The sequence below is a fragment of the Mixophyes fleayi genome, chromosome 4, assembly GCF_038048845.1.
Source record: "Mixophyes fleayi isolate aMixFle1 chromosome 4, aMixFle1.hap1, whole genome shotgun sequence".
NCBI lineage: Eukaryota > Metazoa > Chordata > Amphibia > Anura > Limnodynastidae > Mixophyes > Mixophyes fleayi.
Window position 1 is genome coordinate 164390734 of NC_134405.1, and position 25426 is coordinate 164416159.

Below are 25426 nucleotides of genomic sequence, written 5' to 3' on the forward strand. Positions count from 1 at the left end.
AGAAAACTCTTGAATTTCTTCGTCAGAGATATTGGTGGCCGACACTACATTCAGATGTACGAAGTTTTGTGGCTTCTTGTGATACATGTGCCCGTTGTAAGAACCCCAGAATGGCCCCTTCTGGACTCCTTCAACCACTTCCCATTCCAGATTCCCCTTGGCAAAGCATATCCATGGATTTCATCACAGACCTTCCCCCCAGCAATGGATACACCACTATTTGGGTTGTTGTGGACAGATTTTCTAAAATGGCCCACTTTGTACCTTTGTCTGCTCTACCATCTGCTTCTCAGTTAGCTTCTATCTTCATTAAAGAAATATTTAGACTTCATGGATGTCCTCGTGAGATCATCTCTGACCGTGGAGTGCAATTCGTTTCCAAATTCTGGAGGGCCTTTTGTAAAATACTTGGGTCTGACCTCAAGTTTTCATCAGGTTATCATCCACAAACCAATGGTCAAACAGAGCGGGTTAACCAAGATCTCGAAGTCTTCTTACGATGTTTTTCCTCAGATAATCAAGCAGAATGGGCTAATCTCTTACCCTGGGCGGAGTTTTCTCACAATATCCATCATCACGAGTCTACTGGTGCCTCTCCATTTTTTATTGTTTATGGTTCCCAACCCACCCTCCCAGATTTTTCCAGCCAAAGTTCCTTGTCAGTCCCCGCAGTGGAGGATGTCATGTGGAACCTTTCTCAGATTTGGTCTAACACAAAAGCTAGACTCCAAGAGACTTCCCTATGCTATAAGCAAGCAGCAGACCGCCATCGGAGACTGGTCCCTCTTTTACAGGTTCACGACAAAGTATGGTTATCCACACGTAACCTTAAGTTAAGAGTACCTTCTCAAAAATTGGCTCCCCGTTATATTGGTCCCTTTTCCATAACACATGTGATCAATGCTGTAACCTACAGACTCCGGTTACCCTCTTCCCTGAAGATCCACAATGTCTTTCATATCTCTCTTCTCAAACCACTTGTACTCAATAAATTTCATCAGTCACCTCATCGTCCAGCTCCTGTACGTACTACGGAAGGTGAAGAATTTGAAGTTAGTCGTATCCTGGATTTCCGTATCCTTCATGGACGACACCAATTCTTAGTACATTGGAAAGGCTTTGGGCTAGAAGAGAGATCCTGGGTGCAAAAAGAAGATCTCCATGCCCCACGGTTATTGAAACAGTTCTTCAAACAAAGATCTATCCAACAAAGTAGGGGAGGAGGTACTGTCAGACGCCGTCTCCGTGCTATGCCTGCCGCACAGAGACGGACGTCTGCTTCTGTGACTGAGCGCTCGGTTGCCAGGCAACCGAGCGTACTTCCGGGTCAGCGGTCGCGCGTTCCGTTGCTAGGCAACGGAATGCTTCCTAATAACTCCGGCGGTGGTGTTTAGCGTCACCACCGCCAGTGATTGGTCTGCACCTGTATAAAAACCTCACTCTGGCACATGGAGAGTGCCAGAGTATTAGGTCTCATCCTAGCTCCAGCGTTCCTGTGTACCGTTTCCAGCGCTTCCTGTGTATTACCCGGCTTGTTACTGACTACCCCTGTTCTGTGCTCCCTGTGAACTTGACCTCGGCTTGATATTTGACTCTTCCTCCTGTGCTTCTGACCTCGACCCGGCTTCCCTGACTACGGCTTTGAACTATCCCTTGGACATCTCCTGAATTCACGGTTTGGACTGGGCCTGTACGACACCGCTTTCATCTACTGCTTCACTGATTACTTCCTTAGAGGACCGCGACCTGCGTGTTCCCGCAGCTAAGACCACACTTCCTTGCTGGGGTCCCTGGTGAAAACCAGGAACACGTTAGACTCCGCACCTCTTGGGTGAGTAGTGCAAAAATCAGTAAGCAAATACCCTAAATCTGTGACAAATATCAACCTGTGGCCTGATGAGAACTCCAAAGAACAGGGTATCAAAGTTGGGTTGCAGTGCATAAACTGCTCGTCACACCCGGCAATGTACATTTGCAAGATATGTGGTGGAAAGACAACACTGACCTGCCTAACACTCAGCAGGCCACTGATTGCTGGCATTCCCATTTAAAATCCTTAATAGAACACAGCTGGTCTCAGCCTCAGGCTGGAGATGACATAACAACTCTCTCAGGTGTTACCCCTAACCTCCAGTACTGATGACACATGCGGGGAATCACCATGAATGCACTCAAGTGCCTGAGTATCAATTGTGTCCAACATCAATACTCCCACTCCAGGACTATACTAGGAAGTATAGCTGCTATTTGTGTTTCTTCAACTCCACGGTCCAGTTTTACTGACAGCAGCACACTCATACCCACATTTCCATCTGTGGTACTTTCGGCAGAGTCCTCATACCAATTAAGTACTCTGCTGCTTTCATGGAGGGAATCAACTACACTGGGCCGTGTCCATATCCACTTGCAGGGATCCCTGATGATGTCCGTTGGGGATCTTAGACTCCACGCCAGTTTATTTGGTTATGCCAATCCCACCTGCTAGCTATGGTCATCTGTGTGTGTATACTCCACTAAAATTGCTATCTATCTCTATTCTACAAGGTCATTGCAATGAACTCCGTTGTATCCATTTGTTTATTGCATGCTACGCGCATTTTAAAGAGTGCCAACACATCTGTGTACCCCAGTACATGATACGAGCTGCTCAGGCAGTGTCTATAAATTGTGTACTCTGTTGCACATTACCAAATCCCCACATTTCATGTACTCAGCTTCACCATCAGCATTCTGATGGTACAACCTTTCTTTTGTATCGCATCCATACATCTTCCGGTGTTTTTTCTGTAGGTACAAAATGTCAAGTTCTCACACAACCCAATTAATGTGAAACCAATTAAGCATTTATGGCATATTCTGGAAAGAAGCCATAGACAGCATTTTCCACCGCCATCAACCAGGCAGCAAATTGAGTGACTTTATTGTGAAAGGGCGCTGCTGCCTCCTTCCTGCACAATTTCAGACATTGATATGTAGCTCCAGTGACCCGAGCAGGCCAGACATACACTTTAGATACCTCTCCTGCCAGCAGAAAACTCTATCTCCCAGCATGCAGTGGGGAGCGGGAGTGTGTGAAGGAGCCATTACAAATGGCAGTTGGAGATTCTGAGAGCCACTCAGGAAGGCAAACATCCTCAGAAAGTCCCCTGCAACCTGACTGTCAGGCCCGCCGGATGGACTCCTCGTCTTGCCTAGCAACCAGACGCGTCACTTCCTCCCTGCTCGGCCGCCCGGCTACATGCACAAGAAGCGTTCCCGTTGCTGCACCTAGGAAGCGCTACGGCGCTAATGATATGACGGCGCTGCGGCGCTGAAGCTGATTGGGTACCTGAAGTATTTAAGTCTCTCTTGGTCCCACCTTCAGTGCCAGAGTTTCAGGTCCATCCCTGTCCTCCAGCGTTTCCCTCAGTGTTCCCGTTTGCTCGTCTCCTGACCTTTTGCCTGTCTCCTGATTATTGCCGTATTGCCTGTGACCTTTGGGACCCGGATTGCCTTGACTACCTCTTTGGATCTTCCTTTTGTACCGCGCTGCCAGAACGCTACCGACCCGGCTTGACTCACCACCCCCTTTGGATTCTCCTTGTGTACCTGCCTTGTCCGCATTGTTGCCGAACCAGCCTGTCTGACAATTCCCCTCGTGCTTCGCTATCTGACTCGTGGAAGGACCGCAACCTGCGTGTTTCCTACAGCTGACTCCATACCTCCTTGCGGAGGTCCCTGGTGAACACCAGGGGCACGTTAGACTCCGCACCTTCCTTCAAGTAGTGCCAACGATAGCAGGTACGCTATTCTCAGTCGTGACACTGACAGACAGAGAAACGGGAGTCTGAGAGTTCTGAGAGACAGAGGGATTAAGGAGAGAGCAACGCCCTGAGAGAGTGGAGAAGATTTTACAGTGGAGGAGTGGAAACAGCTACCAGACTCCATGCCTGATAGAAGCCATTATTATTATTATTATTATTATTATTATTATTATTAATAATAATAATAATAATAATAATAATAATAATATTATCATCATCATCATTTATTTATAAGGTGCCACAAGCTTTCCGCAGCACCATACAGAATACAAACTGTTGACCATACAAGGTAAAACAGTGCACAACAATAAACAAGTAAATCCAAGAATCCAATAGCTTCAAGCAAAACTGGTACAATGAAGTTGGAGGAAGGGAAGGCAAACAGACGCAGCCACAATGGGGGGGGGCCCGTGGAGGGGATCACGTGAAAAATTAGCGCATACAGGGACAGGGGAAGAAAGTAGTAAGACGATCAAGCAAGAGATGGTTAGGTGGAAGGTTGGTAGGCTTTGAGGAACAGATGAGTTTTAGGGAACAGTCGGATTGTGGGAGGTCATTCCAGTAGAGGGGGACAGCCCGGGAGAAGTCTTGAATTCTGGCATGGGTTGTGGTAATCAGAGTGGAGGAGAGGCAATGGTCATTGGCCAATCGCAGGGAGCAGGCAGGATTGTGAATGGAGAGGAGGTTAGAAATGTAAGGGGCAGTGGTGAGGGTTAGGAGTTTCAAAAGGATTCTGTAGGGGAAAGGCAGAGAGGGGGGAAAGAAGAAGAACATCGTGAAAGGAAGTTTAGGCTGCAAATGGAAGCTGGAGACCAGTTGGATAAGTAACACATTTACTTTATTGCTGGTTTATATGGACTGAGGATTTGCTGTTAGTTAGTCAGGGAACAGGTGGAGAGACCTGAAGTTAAGTTGTGAAACCCTTTTGTAGAACTTTGTCATAGTGCCAAATGGGAAAGGCAGATAGGACATTAGGATGGAGATAAAACTAGAAAAGAAATGTGTAAACACAAATCTTTGGGAAATAATCCTTTACTGAGTGAAAAGCATTATAAGTGTAAGTTGTGGTACCAGTGATTGTAAAATGTGCTGAGTTGTTTCATCAGAGAGGAAAAGAGGGAACAGCGTGTGTTACATGTGCTTAGAAATCCATATTGGATTTGAGTCTAAACAAGAAAAGGAACATATTTTGCAAAGTCTTAAGGAGAGATTACCTGTCTTGTTGAGTAAGGATAAACAGAAGTGCTATTACTTGGAATTCTGTGTGTTAAGTTAAGAGATACAGAGGACTGTGTTATCGGTTTATGCATTTTTCAGTATTCATGCATATTAGCTCTGTGGACAAAGAGTAGAAATCTGCATTGGTGCTATTTTCTATAACTAAATAAGTGAATTTATATGTTTATTGTACAAATGCCATTGAATGACATATGCTACTTATCTGAGACAAGTTTGCATGCAATAACATTACAGTGTTATAGGAAGAATCTATGTACTATAGGGGTTTTCATAGGCCTGTTCTACCGAGGTTACGTAGGTCAGAGGTACCTCTTAATACAGCGTAGTTCGGCAGGTGGTAAATGTGCTAATTATGTTCAGTGTTTATTAATATTTTTAGTGTTACTCTTATCCTACCCTTACTCTAAAATATTGGTTAATATAAAGAAATATATTTTTGATAGTAAAACTAACAAAAGCTTTAGTAGACCACGCCTTCACTAATAAATGTGCCAGTATGGCTTCTCAAGACCAGTTTGGTGTATTGCTTCTTTATGTGTGTGGTCTTAAGTAGGGGGGCGGAGAGTTTCTTAGTCTCCCTCTGGTGTTGCTTATTCCCACAACATTACCCCACGAAGAACCCTGATTAAGGTGGAGACGCTGTGCAAGAAGAATTCAAGTTACAAGTTTATAAATGGAAAAGACACAAACAAATGTACACACACCCGAGGTGTTACAGGTAGAATCAATGCCACGGCTCATACAGCCCATGCTGGATACAAATGGTAGCCCAACACCCTATTAGATGACTTTATATTGGTGTTTCCTTTTTTGTCCACCACCTGTACTATAAACTATTTTGCAATCTGAAAGCAGATATTGATAAAGTAAAATGGATAAATCAGGTATTTAAAAGAGGGCACTACAATTTTAATAGTTGTTGTCTATAAAAGTTTGCAATTTTTCAGAAAGAGATGGCTAAGCCTCTTCTTAGTACCAGAACTACAGCTTAATACATAAATCTTATATGGTTTGAAACACTAAATTTTGCTTTATTATTGAAGCTGACCCGAGATCCATTAGACAACATTTGCTTTTAGTATGGCAAGGGCACAGCTTCTGACATGATACATGTAAAAAGAAACAGAGCAGAACTTTTGTCCATTATCACAGACAAGACCAGATTAATGGTCACAGGTGGTGAGGTATTTAATAGAACCACCAATAAAACATGTAGTAATGGCTTATCAAGTACAGGAAGGGTTTGATCGCCTTTCTTTCAGCTTCATTTACATGTACATCAAGTGAGTGATGGAAATTATTAAAAAACATATGGTGGGATCATGGATATTTAGCAGCAGAGAAATACCAAATGCTCTATGAACTTGACTTATTATCTGCTTAAGGTCACAATATTATTCAAGTGTTTTGATATTTTATTCAAAAATATATACAATAGAGTTCATTTCAACCAGATCCATTTGTAATGTAGTCTATGTTGTTTCTCCCCACAAAAGTCTCACAGAACTATCTACATGATTACCATCATTTTCACATCAGAAAGCACCAGCAGCTTGGACAGATAACCTCTGTGAATATGCATGCTAAACACATGATTTTGCCTGTTTTTCACATGTGTTTTTCTGCCGTTATATTTATATTATTGATAAATTTATAGCAGAACAATGAGCATCAATAAGGTGCCCAAAGGATGTGATTAGTTGGTCCAAGGCTTTAAATTGCCCTGATGACCACTACTGTTTGAATTCTAATGCAAGTATACATTACTCTGTTGGTAAAGTAGCATTCCTTTATGTTTTTTAATACACTTTTGACTTTAACCTTCCTTTCAGATACCCCACAACAGCTAAGCTGATGGCTTTAGCGGGTATATTTCTGTCACAAGGTAAGATGAGAACCTTACTTCACGAAGCAGAGCTCTAAGGATGGCAGGCAAAGAAGGGTAGGGAGGAATACATAATTATATTTTAGAAACTATACGAATACTAGCTAACTGTGGTTGGCATGTCACTCAATATTTCCAACTGACTACTTGCTTTCCCTACCTTCTGATTAACTCATGTTGCCCTCAGTGCTCTCTGTATATATTGAATGTAGGAACAAGTGCATGATGATCACTTACAACTGTGATTTCTCCTCCATCAGTGTATGAGGAGCACTACATTATCTAACAGGCAGCAGGGCAGTCACTCATTTGAGTACAGGAGTACAGGGGAAGGAATGTCGAAACCCAAGGAGGAAAGTTTAGGTAGGAAAAGCCCCTGGGCTTAAAGATTGATCTATTTGTGTATAGGTGACTATTTCTAAAGTAAATAAATGATATATTCTTATACAATGAAATTCCCAAAGCATATCTTGTTGGGGCACTTGAGAGGATTCAAAAATTCTGCTCTAACATTAGAGCAAGACTTAAACATAGATGAAAATGTTATATTAACTTCTTTGCTATAATCCCACATGAATGCTGGTATAAACTGTGCTTTGGAAATTATGTCCTAGACCACTAACCACAACCACTTTGCTTGGTGGAAAGAGAAGAATTTCAAATAAATGCCGAACAAACCTTTACAGTAGCCCCAGGAAAGAAAAGCCAATTGCCAGTGTCCATTGGATCAAGATTATCTTCTAACACGACCTGCTTATGAGCAGCATTGATGATCAGTATGTTGTCCAGTGCCCAGCATGCCTCATACACATCTCCAGGCTGTGTGCTCTCCTGTGCCCAGCGGAACCTCACATTCTCACCTTTGGCTTCATACGGAAGGTAGATAATATGAATGATTGTGCTGACGTTTGAAGGAGCACTGGGAAGGGTCAAAAACAAGTATATGTATATGTTAAGCTCTGACTTACTGTAGCAGAGAAAAGTATAAACTAACTACATTGGGGTCATTTATATTAAAAATAAACTGTTCTACAGATAACGGTAGACGAGGTGGAGTTCCCATAGCTACTAGTCTAATGTTTGCTTTCTTTTTCAAAAACTGTACTAAAAAAATCCAAACTTCCTTTTCTACAGTTACCTGTAGAATACTTTTCATAAATGTTCCCCACTATGGTTAGTATAACTGTTGGCCAATGTCTTTTGTATAATTCTCAACCATTTCTAACTAACAAATATCAATGACATTGGAAAACATCAAAGCATTACAGTACTTGTGGTTTTGAGGCTCCACTTAAGGGCAGGTCCAGCGCTACAATCAGTCAAAATTAAAAGAGTCACCCAGAGAGTCAACATTTCGAGGGTGTTTAAAATACCTAATGAGTGGCATCATGCCAAGGTGCGTGGACAGCTAAGTCACATTGGATATATGTTTTTTTGTGCTTTTTCACCAACAGAGGCTTTTAGGAGTCAGAGCATCATTAGACCTCCCCAAATTGTATTCCTAACAGATCTAATGCAAACTGGACTCAATGCACAAGGCATTAAGATTTTTTAATTGTATGACAATTACGTTTCTGCAAAAACGTAATTTAAAAAAGTTTTATAAAAACTTATACCCTAGAAACAGTCTCACAGATTTTTTTTTAAACGGTCCAAAGCTCATAAGCCTTGTTAGCAGACTTCATACAGACTAATGTGTTCCGTTTCTCAGGTGTAAATAAAATGCTTCGCAATTGCTAACAGAATGTCTTAGTGTTACTGTGTGATAGCACAAAAGTGAAAGGTGTCTCGTGGAATGAGAAATGTCACATGGAATAATATGCCCCAAATAGGCTGAAAATTCTGTATAATAACTAATTTACATGTGTTCATTAGAGCTATGATTCCAGCAAATACTCATTTTGTTTATTTGCCAGTAGCATCTAAGGAACAAACTAGCATTTATGATAACTGTCACAAAGACCCAGCTCACCCACGTGACATAATCCAAATAATGAAAATAGCTTGTATATTATTTTTAGGTATTTTAAATAACTTCCCTAAGTAACTGCTTTTGTTTAGTTAGTTGTTTTATTATTATTAAATGACAAATACATTGTAAAAATTGGTCAATAAGGCTTAGCACTGCTGTGTGCCCCTTAGCAGTTGCTTCCCCCCCCCCCTGCTATTATAGCAGTTATGCTTTTACTTTTCACTATGTGAAATACAATAGACTTCACTTACAAAGCACACTCCAAGGACAGTGGCAGGAGCGGAGTTTGACTGGGGCGATATACCTGTCAAACTGTAATGCAGGTGTCCTAAGGCGAGCTCACGGAGGACAGAAACCTCCCGTGGAGCAGAAGGGCAAGGGTTTTGCATCAATGTGCCTAGATGATCTGACCAGCGCACATCAAGTGCACGCCTACCTTTTGGTCTAATGCCTTCACAAATTAGAACTGCATCTAGGTTTGTGGGAAGGCATTAAAATTTGAAGAAGCGCACTATGCAAAAGTGTAAATGTCAGTCAAAGTCCTAAATCCTACCACTTTAGAACCATCCCTTACATAAACCAAACTATTCTGGTTTCCTTCTGCTTCGTTTAGCCTTTATTACATACTGCACTTTTGTGTCTTTAAAGCTTTTTTATTTTTATATTTCTTTATATTTTGTTCAAAGTGCACCTGAAAATGTGCACCCTGCATATATGTAACGGAATGGTACAAAATACGCCATTGCAATTAAAAGTATAGGATGAGACCTGATCACTGTCAGCTTAGAACTGATTCAAAAATCAAGTTATTTAGCAAAAATGGCTGTGTTTGCTTCCACAAATAGAAGACCCCTAAAAATGTGTCCTCTCCAACCTTTTATCTCAGTTTAACGTCTGATAAACCAGGCATACCCACTCCTACCATTGGCTGGTGCAAACTCCTGCTCTTTTGCAAACACCACTTCCTGCATTGAAAACCATTACACTTTGGCAGAAATATCGCTACCAGTGTAAATCGAGATGCCACCAAAGATAAGTTACCATTGTGCCCTGGCAGTTTTGTGTATCGGACAGGATTTGAATGTGGTATTTTTAATGAGGTGCTATTTGTGCAAACAACATTGCAAACTGCATAAATGCAATGAAGTAAATACAGCCCTGCCATTTCATTGTATGCCCCCTCTGCAGCCATTTAAAACTAGTCTTTGTAAATTTTCAGCCATCTAATTCGCTGTTCGGCTAACTCCACTTAAAAGTTTAGGGGTAGATTTATTATTTATTGCGGCAAATAGCAGAGATACATAGTTAAGTACCACTGCCATTTACTATGCCATGGTTGTTCTGGGAGTCCTGGCTATGATCTCCAAAGACTTCTCCCTACTCACCAGCAGCCTAACACAGCCGGGGAATAGAGGAATTGCTATGCGCATAGCGCTGTCCCCCGTGAGGGATCCAGTGTAGAGAGGCTTCAACTGTATCCCAATGTTAAAGAAAAGCAACGCCATCCTCAGAATTTTATACAAGTATATTCTTGCCATTCACATTAGTTTGCGATGTGAATAGCAAGAAAATAAGCGATTGCACTTTAAGAGAGACTTTAATACTCATCAATTTTCTATTGCTTGGGACTGTGTTGGAAGATTTTCCTTAGACACTAGTGGGACTTTATTTTCCTGAAACTGTATAATTACTCTAAACTCTCCTAAATAAGGAAATAATCCCTTGTTTTAAGCAAATACTTTAAATGGAGTACTGAATCTATTTACAAAATCTGGTTTCTCATTGATAATTTATTAGTAACACTGCAGGGTTTTATTATTTTATCGTTTATTTACTAATGTGTGTTTTTTTAATATTACTTTATAATAATTTAGGATTGATTACTTTTATCGCAGACATGAGTGTACATTTGATTATTTAGTGTATTCATCTCTATTGTGCACCTTCCTAAATTGCATTTGATTTAGTTTTTATAATTAAGGAGTTTTGCAGTCACCTTAATACAGCTGCCTATATAGCTATATCTAATTGTGAGCACCAACAGGCCTTTTGTCTTTTGAATGTGAAATAAACAAAATTAAATCTAAATGTTATAACATTGTTGGTGAATAAAAGGTGTATATATCTATGATTGCACCTGATTCTTTGAAGTGGCATCCAGCTGGTAGCATTGCTCTTGGTGTAGGACACCACAATGGCAGGATCTGAGTAGCTGAATCGACATAGCCCTGAACCTGTAAGATAAAACCATATTAAGAAAACGTTATACTGTGACAAAGTCATTCATTAAACCTTAATAGCCCCAAATGGCAAGTGACCCCTACACACCACACTCGTTTCTTCATATGTTAAATTACTAAATCAATAATGAAATGACATTAGAGCTGTTGCTGAAAGTAAGCAGCAGATTTATCCATGCTTAAGATGCCAGAATTGATATAAAAGTGATAAATCACAGCTGAGCAGCGTAATGTGTTGAAGATTTCCCTGGGGAGCAATATGAGTTATGTGCATACCGTAAAGATATGCTACCGACATATGACCTAAATATTGCAGACAGTGAAATCAATACTTTGTACATATTTCCTTTAAATTTAAATATACACATATAATATTTAAATAAGTTGCATTAAGAAACTTAGATACTAAGTTAATAAGAATATGAGAATGCCACACCACATTATGATCAATAAGATACAACAACATTTAATTACAGATGTTAATGGTAGCTAAAACTAATGAGCCACACACATAATAGAGTACTATACTATCGAAGCCATTTGCAGAAATTGATCACTATGGGGCTGAAGCAGAATGAAAGTAAAGGGGCATTATAGCATAGGCCGAGTACAGTAAGGGTGTGGTCGCACAACTGCTAACAGATGCAGATCGGGACAGACGCACATATGCCTGTCCAAGCCATATTATTTGTGGGTAGTCATGGGCAGGTACATATAGCAGGTGATGACAGTCGCCAGCAATAGGGAACTGCTTGTGATTGGCTATGTGTGATTGCTCTGCTGCCGCTCATAGGTGTCTTATTCGTTGCACATGCATATATTATGCTTTCTTTTATGTGTTTAATATATATTTTTTTCAACATACGAGAGACAGGGAGTTGTTTCTAGTGTACTAGAAAGTTTTAAAGTTTTCTTAATGCCTAACAGCGAACATGTATTTTGCAAAGAAATCAAATGATTATGTATGTATGGGCGTATGTGACTATGCCTGCTGTAAACTGGGCGCATATGGCACTGGTGCAGACAGTAGTATTCTCTCTTGCTCAGTTCTGTAAAATATTTAGTTACGGCTCTTGGAGTAGACCTGCACGTATAATTCCAGCCTTGCATATGCCCACAATTGCTGCTTTTTTATTAAATGCAATTTGTGTCTGCGAACTATGGTCATTTTGTTTAGGTCACTGAATGGTGTCCTGATATCATTCTGATTAATTCTACAACACATTGTTGAAGGGCACATATTTGCATAATTATCATGCAAGTTTAACATGCTTACTGATTTTTTAGGGTCACACATTTTTCATATTACACAAGCAATTGATAATGTACATGCACTGTTGAGATCAAGCAAAACAAGAATGAACAGCACCATGCACAAAACAAACAATGTTTCAAATCTGAGTGACAACACTATGAAAAAAGGTTGGGATATGGAATTTCTAATATGGGATTTATGCAAGAAATAAAATGATTTTGAATAAACTATAGATAAAAGCGCATCAAATACTGGAGGCACATTGTCACAGTAAGAGGTGATGATCTAATACAACCAATAGAGACACTGTTTAAAAGCATTTAACACATGAGAGGAGACTGGCCACTAGTACAAAAAGAAGAGTGCAACAACTTGATAACAATTACTGTGAGTCAATATTGCCTCACTTATCATAGTGATATGCAGCTGTACTAAACAGCGTTCAATTAGTAAAAGTACAACAAAAGAATCAAAAGTGAACAATCATGACATGATGGTATACATGTAATTCAAGTACTTTACGTATTAGCACATGCAGTTATTAGCAATCATCTAGACTTCACTAAGTCCTAAAATTTTAACAATCTAATCACATTTAAGAAGTATCACACAACAGTTACTGCATATTGTTTGTATTATTTGTGCAACAAAACATAAGCCAACATGAACATATCATGTCTTAAAAGTAACTGCTTCCATATCAATAAAGAAAGTGATGTGAGCAAGGTGCTGCTAATCAAGTGCACTTCATCATTTGATTATCAAGAAGTGCTACAAACTGTATGTTATAGCAGAACCATTGACATTTCAGCCTGTGCTATAAGCATGTTTGTGTTTGTAATGCTTAATCCAGTGATGGCCAACAGACAGTTGGTCCCAGCTCTTACTCACTGCTGTTTTCCCACTGATCTTAACTATATAAGAGCTATGGCTGTGGATGAAGCTCAGTGGGCTTTAAAGTAGAGAATAAAATTGAACTAGATCTTACTTTTTTGCCCAGAGCAGCAGAGTTTAATCTGACTTCCTCCACACAATGTATAGACATCATGCAGCACCAGCAACACAACTGAGATCAGAGGAGGAGGGAAAGAGCTGCAACTTCATTATATGAAGGTGAGGAATTTTTAGGATTTTAATAGTCCATCAATTAGTAGTTAGGTACTGGTACTCACAGTCAAGGGTGTGTGGGATATTTGAAGACGATGTGTGGAGTCTGAGGGACAGGGGAATTTGAGGGATGAATGATGGGTTGAGGGTTGTTTTATGGCAAGTGGTAGGTATGAGAGATGTTTTGGGGTAAATAGGGTTCTAAAGGGCATAGGGGCTCTTTTGAGTCATTGGGCATTGTGGAGATCTAAGAGGTATTTTGGAGGCAATTGTGGGTTTTTGAACGACATGTGAAAAAATCTGAAAGGTGTTTTGGAGTACATTTGTAGTAGAACACATTTATTTAAAGTGACTGTGGTCTTGAATTAATGTATTGTTGGAACTTATTTTTGAGATTAAGGTTATGTGCAGTCCTTGAGGTGTATCAGGTTGACCATCACTGTCTTAATAATGTCTGTCTGTAACTAGGTCACAAAAGTATTTGATTTTTTTTCCAGGACACACTTGGAGACAAGAGGTGATTCTTAATGTATTTCTTCCTGACATTTTCTAAATCAATATTTTTGGGTTAACACAATCCCAAGGAGAAAAGACATCTTCAGAAGACATCTTCAGTGATCTTAGAGAGGCAATTGTTTCTGCTCATAAGTCTGGCAAGGGTTATGAAGCAATTTTCAAACAATTTAGTGGTCTATTTACTAATATAGTGTTGCAACAATCAATATGCATGAAATTCACATAATAAAATACCATAGTGATTTACCATGCCGGGGATACTCTGGGAGCCCCCTCAAAGACCTCCCTTATCCACTAATATTTTTTTGTGTTCACTGACAGCTTAATGCGCATACGCGTAGCACTTTCAAAAGACAGGGATCCAGCAAAGCCAGAGAGACTTCAGTTGGATCCCATTATAAATGACAGGTAACGCCATCCTGAAAAGCAAACTTTTCTGCAGCGCAATAAACTGACTAGTGCTTCTGTCCCTATAGAGATCTATGGGGACAGCGGTAAGCTTCGTTAATGAGGTTAAGGCCAGAGAAATATCTGATTAACCCTTTCTTAAATTGCAAAAGTCGGGGAGAGAGATGTTTGCCGGCGTTTACGCCGACATTTTGGCTCTTCATCGCTTGCTAAATTGACCTCTTAAACCCTGACTTTTATTTATATTGTAACAAACTTCCCAAACCGCCAAAAATCTTTATTTGTTTTTCGAGAAATGTTCTTCAAGTAATCTAGCGGGAATTCTTGTAGTCCATAATAAAAATTAAACCAACAGAAGGGATCATTTCTAATCTCTGAAAAATGTCCTTAACTTGAACTTCAAAAGTGAAACATTCTTTATTTGTAATCTGTTTTGAAGAATTATTCTTCTGGTAATCTACATAAATTTTCTTCTTGTAATCCACTGGAAAATCTTGTTTTCCAAAGGAAATAAAAAATAAAAACACATAGCAGACAAAGCAAGTGGATACGATCAGAGCCATGCCACAGAATGACTGAACTGAATTGACCTGGACTCCTCTTAACTGTTCAATCACAAGCAGTTTTCCATTCTAACCGAATTATGGATGGTGGTAAAGGGTATTCTGGGGACTCCCTGATTTGATCACGTATCAATAGAGTCAAATTGATTTGAGAGAATACAACTCCAATGAAAAGATAGAGGTTAAGGCTGTTGCACCTGCCCCCATAGAGATGAATGGACTCTTTCATGAGTAGTGACAGACTTCAAACATAGTAAAAATGGAGCAAGTAGTCCAAAAAAGCATGCTGTAGTGCAAATGCACACAGACCCACATGGGTATGGACACAGATTAGAATGAGTTTTATTTTTACATGCAGTTGCTTGTTTTCGCACTTGTGTTAAAAGCCAGCCTGGAGGGGCAAAAGAAGCACCTGCAGCAGGGCCTTACTCAAAAGTTGTATCTATATTTAGAGTTGCATGTATCTTGTACTACTGGCATCTTGATTGTTAATCTGCAAGTGCTGTAAGGGTGTGCAAAACAAAGTTAAAAATGTCCCTTTGAGAAACTTGAAATATGTTAGCCACAGGATTAATTTTTCATCTCCATAAATTAGGTGTACTTTTTGTAGTTGATGAAGATGGTTGCATCTTCACTCTAGACGTACCCATAGGCTAGATTTATGGTTGCACGTGTCTTAAGATGTGTGCAATGTAAAATAAAAATGTGGAAAAATTGTGCAGGTGCATCTTTGCTCATAGGCACATGGGACATTTTTTACATTCTACACTAAATAAGGGCCGAAGGGCAGAACAGGTACAAATACTAGCACAAGATAATGATTGAGTAAGTAAGACACTAAAAGTTAAATGTTGGTATATATAAAATCAAACCAATATAGAAACATAGAAATAGAAACATCACAAATCTATTGTTTGAAGGAAGTGAATTCCGCTCACTGTAATAACAATAGAATTGCAAAATAAAGCCATACATTTACAATACACTACCTTCAGGTCCATTTCCAAAACCTATAAAATATATGCCACACACACACACATTATACATACATATATATATATATATATATATATATATATATATATATATATATATATATATATATATATATATATATATATATATGCCATGCAACCACAAATGAAGGGCAGAAGGTCAGTGGTGATTGCAATTTATGATTATTTTGAGCCCATCTGCCTCCACTGCCTGTGTTCCACTGAATGAACATCTGCCGTCCATCTTTGTACTATACGCCACACTAGGGTTCCAAATTTTAATCATATTCATTTATTTTACTTAGAGGAGTCACGTTCAGAACCAATCAACCTCATCTTTAGTTTGTCAAATACATTCATACAGCATGAAAGATGAAACTAAACATGATTCCATACAGTAGAATGAATAGACACATAATGAGAGGAAGATTAACACATCTCCCGCTATTTTAATTAGCAAAATTCTGTACCACTGCAAAATCACCATTAGTTCTTTGAAGCAATGCATTATTTTACATTCCTTTAAGCACTCATGCTAAAACACATACAAGTGACCAATAAGAAGGTACATTTAAAAATAGTATTTTTTAGTACATCTTTAAAAAAAACAAGAAAAGCAAATAAAGCACAATGTCAATCTACTAGAAACATTAGCATTAAAGCTAAGATGTTTTTTTTCAGAGTACTACTACATCATACTTGCAAACATTTTAAAATAAATTCAGTGACACTGTGCTGCGGAGCTGATGCATCTATGTATGACAGAGTCTCCATGGACTTTGGAGCACTATAATCATCATTATATCATATTAACTACATTTTTATTATAATGTAATTTTTTTGGGATGTTATTATATTTATTTCTAAAGCCTAGAGATTAAGAATTTCATTTTACATGCAGACAAAGATACATTCTATTGTGCAGCTGACCAGTACTGAAAAATAGGGACAATTCTAAGAAAAAAGTTCCAGGGGTATATTTTTAAAACCTAGGACTGACCTTGCAAATTTGAGAGTGTTTCCAACCAGTACAGTAGTTGTTAACATATACAAGTAATACTTTTAGAAACTGGATATAAAACATAATATAGCTGAAATAGGATGTATTCTACTAGACAAGGAATTATTTTTCCATTCACATAAGAAAGTTATTTAAAGGTGTTCTCCACCTGTGGTGCTCTCCTTTGCTGCACCTCCCTTATCTGGTGAAAACCCATTGCCTTTGATACTTACTGCATTCATTCATAAAGCATTCAGTAAAGTGTCCATGTGATCTGACACCAAGTTCACTATTTAAATCAATGAAATCTATTTTGACAGCAATTCAAGCTAAGCTGTGCAGCTGAAGCTGAATGCAGAGCTGGCAACCAATAACCCCCATCTGTACATGGATGTTATTTTCTTCCGCATTAACTCAAACTAGTCATAAAGCTGTAATCTTTCAGTTTTTGGTAAAAACACACATTTTAATACTTATCTTTCCATGGAACTCTGTCATCCCTTAGATGGGACAGGCACTGTCTGGAGTAAGTCACACAGACTTCACCAACAGTGTCCTAATTTCAAACCCTAAGACAGTTCCCAAACACTTTTGAATTCTCCAAGCAGCAGCACAGCAGGAGACTAAGGCTATACTAAGCATAGCACCAGTGACTAAGCTATACAAGACCGCAGGGTACTATTGCATGCCATGTGTCAGGTATCATAACCATCGGTCAGCTATATGGGATTATACTCACTTAAAATACAGACTTACCAATAGAGAATTGGAGAACAGAAGCTGTAGTTGTGTTAAGATTGGTTGTTATCTGAAAGCAAAACAAAACAAAAAACATGTAAATAAACTGGTATTAAGGCACAATTCATTAAACCTGGATTATATAACATATAATATGTTTTTTTTTTCTGTGTCATAAATTGTTGCAGAGTAAACATTTCTTTCCATCAATTAATGCAGAAACCATGATACCAAACCAATCAAGCTGACAATATTATTTTGTATTTATTTAATGCATAATTGGTAACACTCTGATGTCCAGGAACATGTATCAATCTATTCACATAGCTTGCAGTTAAAACTGCGATAGGTAGGGCACTACATCCACCAACATTATATAACCATTGTTTTGTGATAAGAAGTCTCACCTTCAACCAACCAAAACATGAAGTTTGTCTTTAATCATCTATGTAGTAGTCACATTTTGCTTTGTAACTGAAATTACTCAGGCAAAAATGCTATTTTGCGGCCTGTATTTTGGTATTTTACTCTATATATTTACATTAAAGCAATAATCAACAAAAAATAGAAATATTTAAAGGAGACCTGAACCACTTTATTGTTTTTAGTTAGTAATTTGCAAATCCATGTAACTGATTTTTCCAGTTGTCTTATGTTTTATTGTTTTTAAAATAGGGTTTAATTATGTTTAGAAAACAAAAAATATTGAAAACAGTATCATAAACTAGTCATAGAAACAAGAGGAGCATATACTATCAAGTATTTTGAACAATCTACATTGGTAATATAAAGGTATGAAATTAAATGTTAATATTTTAGTTATAGCTAACATTACATATTGATAGAATTCTTGTTAGATTATAGTTTGGAATTATGTAAAACGATAAATGATAAATCTTTTTTCGCTAGCAACCCATGGTGGACAGTTATGTCCATGGTGGACAGTCGGTATGTCTTAGTGATGTAAAGCAGTCATATCCCATTCATGCAACTTATTTGTTTAATTGATGAATTTAATAAAAATTGAAGAAGATAGATGATTAATATTCATGCATTGTGTTTTTGACAAATACAATATATATTGGAACAAGTTTCTCTCATTTAACCCCTAGGCCAGCACGGAGGCATAGTGGTTAGCACTTCTGCCTTACAGCACTGGGGTCATGAGTTCAATTCCCAAGCATGGCCTTATCTGTGTGAATTTTGTATGTTCCCCCTGTGTTTACGTGGGTTTCCTTCGGGTGCTCCGGTTTTCCTACCACACTCCAAAAACATACTGGTAGGTTAATTGTCTGCTAACAAATTGACCCTAGTCTGTGTGTCTGTCTGTGTGTGTGTGTTAGGGAATTTAGACTGTAAGCTCCAATGGGGCAGGGACTGATGTGAGTGAGCTATCTGTACAGCACTGAGGAATTAGTGGCGCTATATAAATAAATGGTGATGATGATTTATAATAAAGCCTATTTAGTGTTACACTTATTATTATATTAATGTCAGACCAAAGGTTTTTTGTTTTTTTAAATCAGGTAAAATTTTATTGCATTTTGTTTCTTTTTTTACACTTTACCAGCAAAAAAAAGCCCAAAACATTAGGCTAAAACAATAACTACAGCCCACACAGTGATTCAAGCAGTGTCAAATATTCATGCACAGTAGATTCAAAATAAATTGGTATTTAGATTTTCAAATCAGGGTATACACATCATCCAAAATTTCAAGATACAATAAGATAATAACACAGTAGTACTAATTCAAAATACAATCGTTGACCTTAATAACAAAGGAGGTGGCCGGATGTCTGCCACGAGCATTGCATTAGGAGAGCTCCACCTCCCTCAATCCTTCTGTAACATATGGGGATATTCTCCACCTGTACCATATTCTTTCATATTTATCCAATTTCATATTTTATCAATCCAGCCACTCACAGTCGGGCCTTCCAGTGCCATCCACCTCCTAGCTATGACCACTTTTGCCAACATAAGTAACGTATTAATGAGCAGTCTAATAAGCCTACGGATGTTTTTGTTCAAGCCAAAACCAAATATACATAGTTTTGGCATCAAGGCAGATACTCCCACCTCCAATCATTTAATAAAATCCTCCACTTCTCCCCAAAAGCAGGAAACCAATGGACACTCCCAGAGCATATGCCAAAAGTTCCCTTTCTCACTCCCACACTTAGGACACAGGACCACCTGACCCCTATTAATTTTAGAAAGCCGAAGAGGGGTAAGATACGCTCCGTGCAGCAGAAAAAACTGAACTTGGCGAAATGTAACTGATGCAGTGACCTCTTTCGGACTACACAACACCATATCCCATGCCTTATCACTAATTTGCCCGAGATCACCCTCCCACCTGCATCGCAGCTCCGGCAAGACCCCCACACCAGATCCTTCCACCAATAATGAATACAGAAATTAAATTTGCCGCCTCTGGCCCAACCTTGACAGTTGCACCCTCAAAGAATCTGCATTGAAACTCGGGGCAGCTCCCCGAAACTGCGAGGCAAGATCATGTCTTAACTGCAAATACCTATAAAAGTAATCCCTAGGTAACTCATGTAATCCCTGTAGTTGCTCAAATGAATGTAGTATCCCATTCTCATACAATTGTCCAATATGTATTATATTGTAAATTCGCCAAGCTCCAGCTCCCTCCATCCTAACCAATTCTCCAAAGTCCAAATTATCTCAAAGTGGAGTGCATGGGTCCAAGTCCAGTCCACCCCCAATCTGGGATGAAAATCGCCATACCTTCATGGCCTGTATCAATAAAGGAGGATCACACTCAACCTTTCTACCAGCCAAAAGAAACTGCACCCGTGTATGTTTAGAACCTGTCCCAGAGACTAGAAAATCATGCAGATCCACACCCAGCTGCGACCGGAACCATACCTCAATATGTGTCAGCTGAGAGGCAAAATAATAAAGCCGCAGATTCGGCAAAGCCAAACCCCCCGACCCTCGAGAACGATATAAAGTGGTAAGCTTAACTCTTGCTCTTTTGCCTGCCCACACCAAATAAGCCATGAGACGCTCAATATAACGAAATATACTATGAGGTATATATATCGGCGACTGCTGCAAAACATACAGAAACTTTGGTTGAATTGTCATTTTGACCAGATTAATTCTACCTGTGACCGTTAATGGCAGCTGCTTCCATACCCCGATCCGGCTCTTAAGATAGTCAATCTGAGGCTGGACATTACGCTGGATATATTGTCCCAGTTGATCAAAAGCCGCGAGTGTTTGTTTGTTTTTTTAATTAGTTTAATATGCCGGTAAATGTGATAAAAAATATATATAGAGCTACATCCATTCAAAACAGTTTGCTTTGATGTTAATGAAATGGTATTATGCACACAAAACAGATCATTTTAATGTCCTGAATTGAATCAGAATAAAGTGTAATCTTATATGTTTTTTTCTAAAATAAACCTCTAAAATATGTTTCTAGTTTTTTTTCTTGAAGAGTTGCCTTTGTTTATAATTCCCTTTTGTTTTTTATCTTACCTTAAAAATGAGGGGTTATTACGGAATAAAAGAGAGATAAAGACCTACATACTTTATGTTTTCAATTATATTTTTTAAATTGTGGGATAAGTGATCATGTAGCAAATAGAAAAATAGAATTGTTCAGTAAAGCAATTGAAATAATTAAAGCTTTGTTCGAAAGGAGATATTTATCTTTCAATTCACACCTTGACATTAGTGACTTACCATGCAGTAAGTTCTAGGTAGCAATTATAGCTTTGCTAGCCCATATATTTTTACATTTCCGTGAAGATTATGTAAGTAAAATGTATCCCCGTCACTGTGTGTGTGTGGTGTTGGGGTGGTTAATGCTCTTCCTGTCTTGCACTTTCCTTTAACCTGGTAGCTCTTTGATGAGGGTGCAGCTCCCACTAAAGGACCACTTGGCTGAGTAGCTATCAGAGACACCACGTCCGGCCAAACTGCTTAGTCCTGAGAGGACTGGTTGTAAGGTATAACCTGAAGTCAAAGGATTGTAGAAGATAGAATAATGGTGGAAGGAAGCTGTGGTTGAATGATTGTAGAGGATAGAATCGTGATGTAAAGTCAAACAAAACAAGTCTTCAAAGCACAAGCAGGTAAAATAATACAAAACAATATCCTGGAAAGGTTTAAAACTGAGGGACTTTATAAAGGCTACAAACAGGTGAGATAAATTGTTCTGATTGACTTGACATTTTCACTTTAGGGCTGATTGCAGAGTAGAGAAAGCTATGCAGTAGTCCAGGTGAGGTGACTATCTAGATTGCTGTTCTTAGCAGTGTGTTGATTAGAGGAATTTATGAAAAGGTGTTTGTAGCTGTCATTGTGATTTGTTTTCTGACAGCTGTCATCTGGAACTAGTGTTGTGAATCCTACCGGAATTTAAGTGATCAGAGGGCCCAACAAATTCAGGTGTTACAACAATGTGTGTTAAGTGTACACACACATTCTGTAGGGTGGTGTTACAGTCAAATAGAAGCAACAGTAAGGTGGGAGTCAGACCATCTCTGTCATAAAATAGAATTCCTTTATTTACATACCTTTTAGACTCCAGTACAATATTCGGGTTGCAAACAGTAACATCTATATGTACAGCTCAGGTATACTCCTAGCTCTTCCTGTACAGTTCTTTAGTGAATGACATGGTTATGTTGATAGAACAGTCCCATTAAAATATTTTTTTAGTACACATTAATTTCTCTCCGCTTCACTCATCCCTCCTCAAATCTCTCCTATTATAATCCTATTATAATATAGTCTCTCTTTTTCTTGTTTCTGACTTCTGCTGTCTTTCTGTCTCTCTAACACCTCTTTATTCAATACTTTCTTTTATTTTCTCCTCAGTCCGTTTCACTCATATTCTCTCTGCCTCTCAATCCTTCTATCATAATATACTTTGACCCTCGTGGCAGCTGACCATGGACCCATTCCTCTAACAACATGGTTTCCGGGACCTTCTTCCCTCCGTCCCGGTCCCTGGCTGTCATTGCACACCTTCTCCTGACTGCTGACCACATCAATTTCCTCTTCTCCCAACTTCCACTTTTAAGCCTCTCTCTATTGCTTCAGTTGTCATCAGCTCCTCTGCGCCTTGTTGCTAGGCAATGGTTCCTTGTTTCTTTTCTGGGTCAGTGCAGGGGCCACACAATCAGTCACCAGGAGGTCGAAGCAACAATGCTGGAAGGGGAGTGTTTGTAACACTAGGGTAACAGTGTTAAAAAATGTATCAACAGTTTTAGATCTCTGAGTTATAAAGTCTGAATGTCTACCTAGGTCAGTTGAACTATCGCTTGTTGCCCTGACCTTCTGCCTGTAACTGGACTTGAACCATTGCCTGTGACCCTGACCCTGCTTGCACCTGATGTCTCAGCCTGTGCTCTCTTAGGCCTAGCAGACATTATCATCTCTGTTCCAGTCCGCAGACCTCTGGCCTATCCCTATTCCATGTGTTACCTCCCACTCCTGAGTGCCGCTGTGCAACCAGTCTCTATGGGAAAGGCGGCTGCCATAGTTCTACAAGTTTATGATGCACTGGTGGCCATAACATTATAACCCGCCACTGAAGATTGGAGGTAAATTCTGTAATGGAAGACAGCCCAGGTCCTGGCGAATCAGATCCAGACCTTGTCACAGGCAGTACAGAGTTTGTCTCATCACTTATCAATACAAGAAAAATCCTCCAGAAATCCGCAGGTTCAACAGGCCTCCTCTGGCATTATTACAGAGCCAAAATTGAACTTGCCCGATTGATTTTCTGGAAGCAGATCCTCCTTCCGCAACTTCAAGGAGAGTTGCAAATTATATTTCGGCTGTGTTGCTCCTCTGGCTTTGAGCCTCAAAGAATTGGTATTGTCATCTCCTTACTCCAGTTCCGTTTAGGCCTTACGGAACAAATCAAGGACTCATTAATACAGTATCCTATGCCATCCTCACTTGAAAGTTAGATGCAACTTGTCAGAATCAAGGGGAGGAAAGCTGAATGAGAGTAATCTTTACCTCCTTGTTCACCACCGAAGTCATGTTCTAACTTTCTGGACACCCCTGAGCCCATGCAGTTGGGCGCTTACCGTCTGCCTCCTGAAGAGCGTTCCAGACGGCGCTCCCTAGGTCTCTGCATGTATTGTGGTCAATCGGGCCACCTAGTTCATACCTGCCCTATCAAGTCGGGTGTCACGGGCACTAGGAGTTTTACCCAGAATTCACCAGATGTAGCCTTACTCACTAGAGGCGCGGAGTCTAACACAGTGGCTGGTCTTCTCCAGGAAATCCCGCAAGGAAGTATGGGTTTTAGCGGCTTCCACTGTGCAGGTCGTGGCCCCCTGGGGAGTATGGTGAATATACGGTACAGCTAAGCACAATAGATACACAGCACTACTTAAACTGAATGGAAGAAGGAATGTCAATGATATATATATATATATATATATATATATATATATATATATATAGATATATATATATATAGAGTCTCTGAGCAGTAGAAACAATAATAACTTGGCAGAATGATGAGCAGTAATAATAGGAGGAGAGAGTTCCAAGTGCTTAGCACGCAGGTAGTATAAAACATGCAGATGCTTGACAACTGAAGGAAGTCTATGCGAGCAGCCAATCATACAGTAGTAGAAGAGTCAGCGACTCGCAGCTATACTACCGAGGCACAATAGAACTCAGTCCCGAAAATAGGTAACATACGAATGTCACGGACTTACCTGATCCCCGCTGCTCCGTCCAGCCGCACTTCCGCATTCTGGACCATGTGACCGCACCCGGAGGCGGTCACATGACCACAACCCTAGAGGCGGGGATTTTGAATCCCCTTCAGTATAAAAACCTCACTCTGACACTCGCTGAGTGTCAGAGCAACACTTACCTGTTCCTGGCTCCTGCTCTTCGTGGATTGCAGTGTCTTCCTGTTTCCTGTGTTTCCTGTGTGCTGATCTCTGCCTGTTTGACTTCCCTGGCTCTCCAATCCCTGTGTACCGACCCGGCTTGCTGACTATTCTCCTATTCTTGTGACCCGTGTACCGAACCTGGCTTGTTGACTCCGAGTTGCCTTCTGATTCTGCCTGACTCCATTCCTGTGTACCGAACCGGCTTGTTGACTCCGCTACCACCGCTTCACTCTGCTGTACTACATCTTGAGGCGAACCTGGGGACCGCGACCTGCGACTACTGGCAGCGAAGCCCACCCCGCCTTGCGGCGGTTCTTGGTGAACACCGGGGAGATCGTTAGACTCCGCACCTCAGGTAAGCCAGTGCTAATCAAGATTAGTAATATAGTATCCAGAATCTGTTACAGTTTGCTCTGACCATGTATACCACAGCTAAAGATCTGTTGGAGCATTTAGTAGGAAGGATGGATAAGCAAGAAGCTAACCAAGAGCAACTTTTAAAATTCCTCAATAGTCTATCCACTCGCTTGGATGTTGTCCAGAACACCCTAGTGGCTGGTGGATCACCTGGGCCGGCAGTGGCCCCTGTACCTCAGGCCGCAGCAGCAGCTTCTTCCTCACAGCTACGGTTACCTAACCCACCTAAGTTCGATGGAGACCCTAAAAATTGCAGAGGATTTTTAAATCAATGCTCCATACAATTCGAGCTTCTACCTGGGAACTTCCCCTCCGGAAAAACGAAAGTGGCCTATGTGATTTTGTTATTGTCCGGTCAAGCTTTAGCATGGG

The 25426-nt window shown here is 39.9% G+C and overlaps 1 protein-coding gene across 4 annotated transcripts in view; it reads right to left on the minus strand.

The window, feature by feature from the left end:
• Nucleotides 1-25426, minus strand: part of RELN (reelin) — a 447264-nt gene that overhangs the window by 236617 nt on the left and 185221 nt on the right. For all 4 annotated transcript variants that reach the window (XM_075208761.1, XM_075208759.1, XM_075208760.1 and 1 more), the window contains exons 8-10: nt 17740-17791; nt 11037-11133; nt 7606-7846 (exon numbers count right to left, since the gene is read on the minus strand). In XM_075208761.1, the coding sequence (XP_075064862.1) occupies nt 7606-7846; nt 11037-11133; nt 17740-17791 (390 nt within the window). The remainder of the gene's footprint in view (nt 1-7605; nt 7847-11036; nt 11134-17739; nt 17792-25426) is intronic.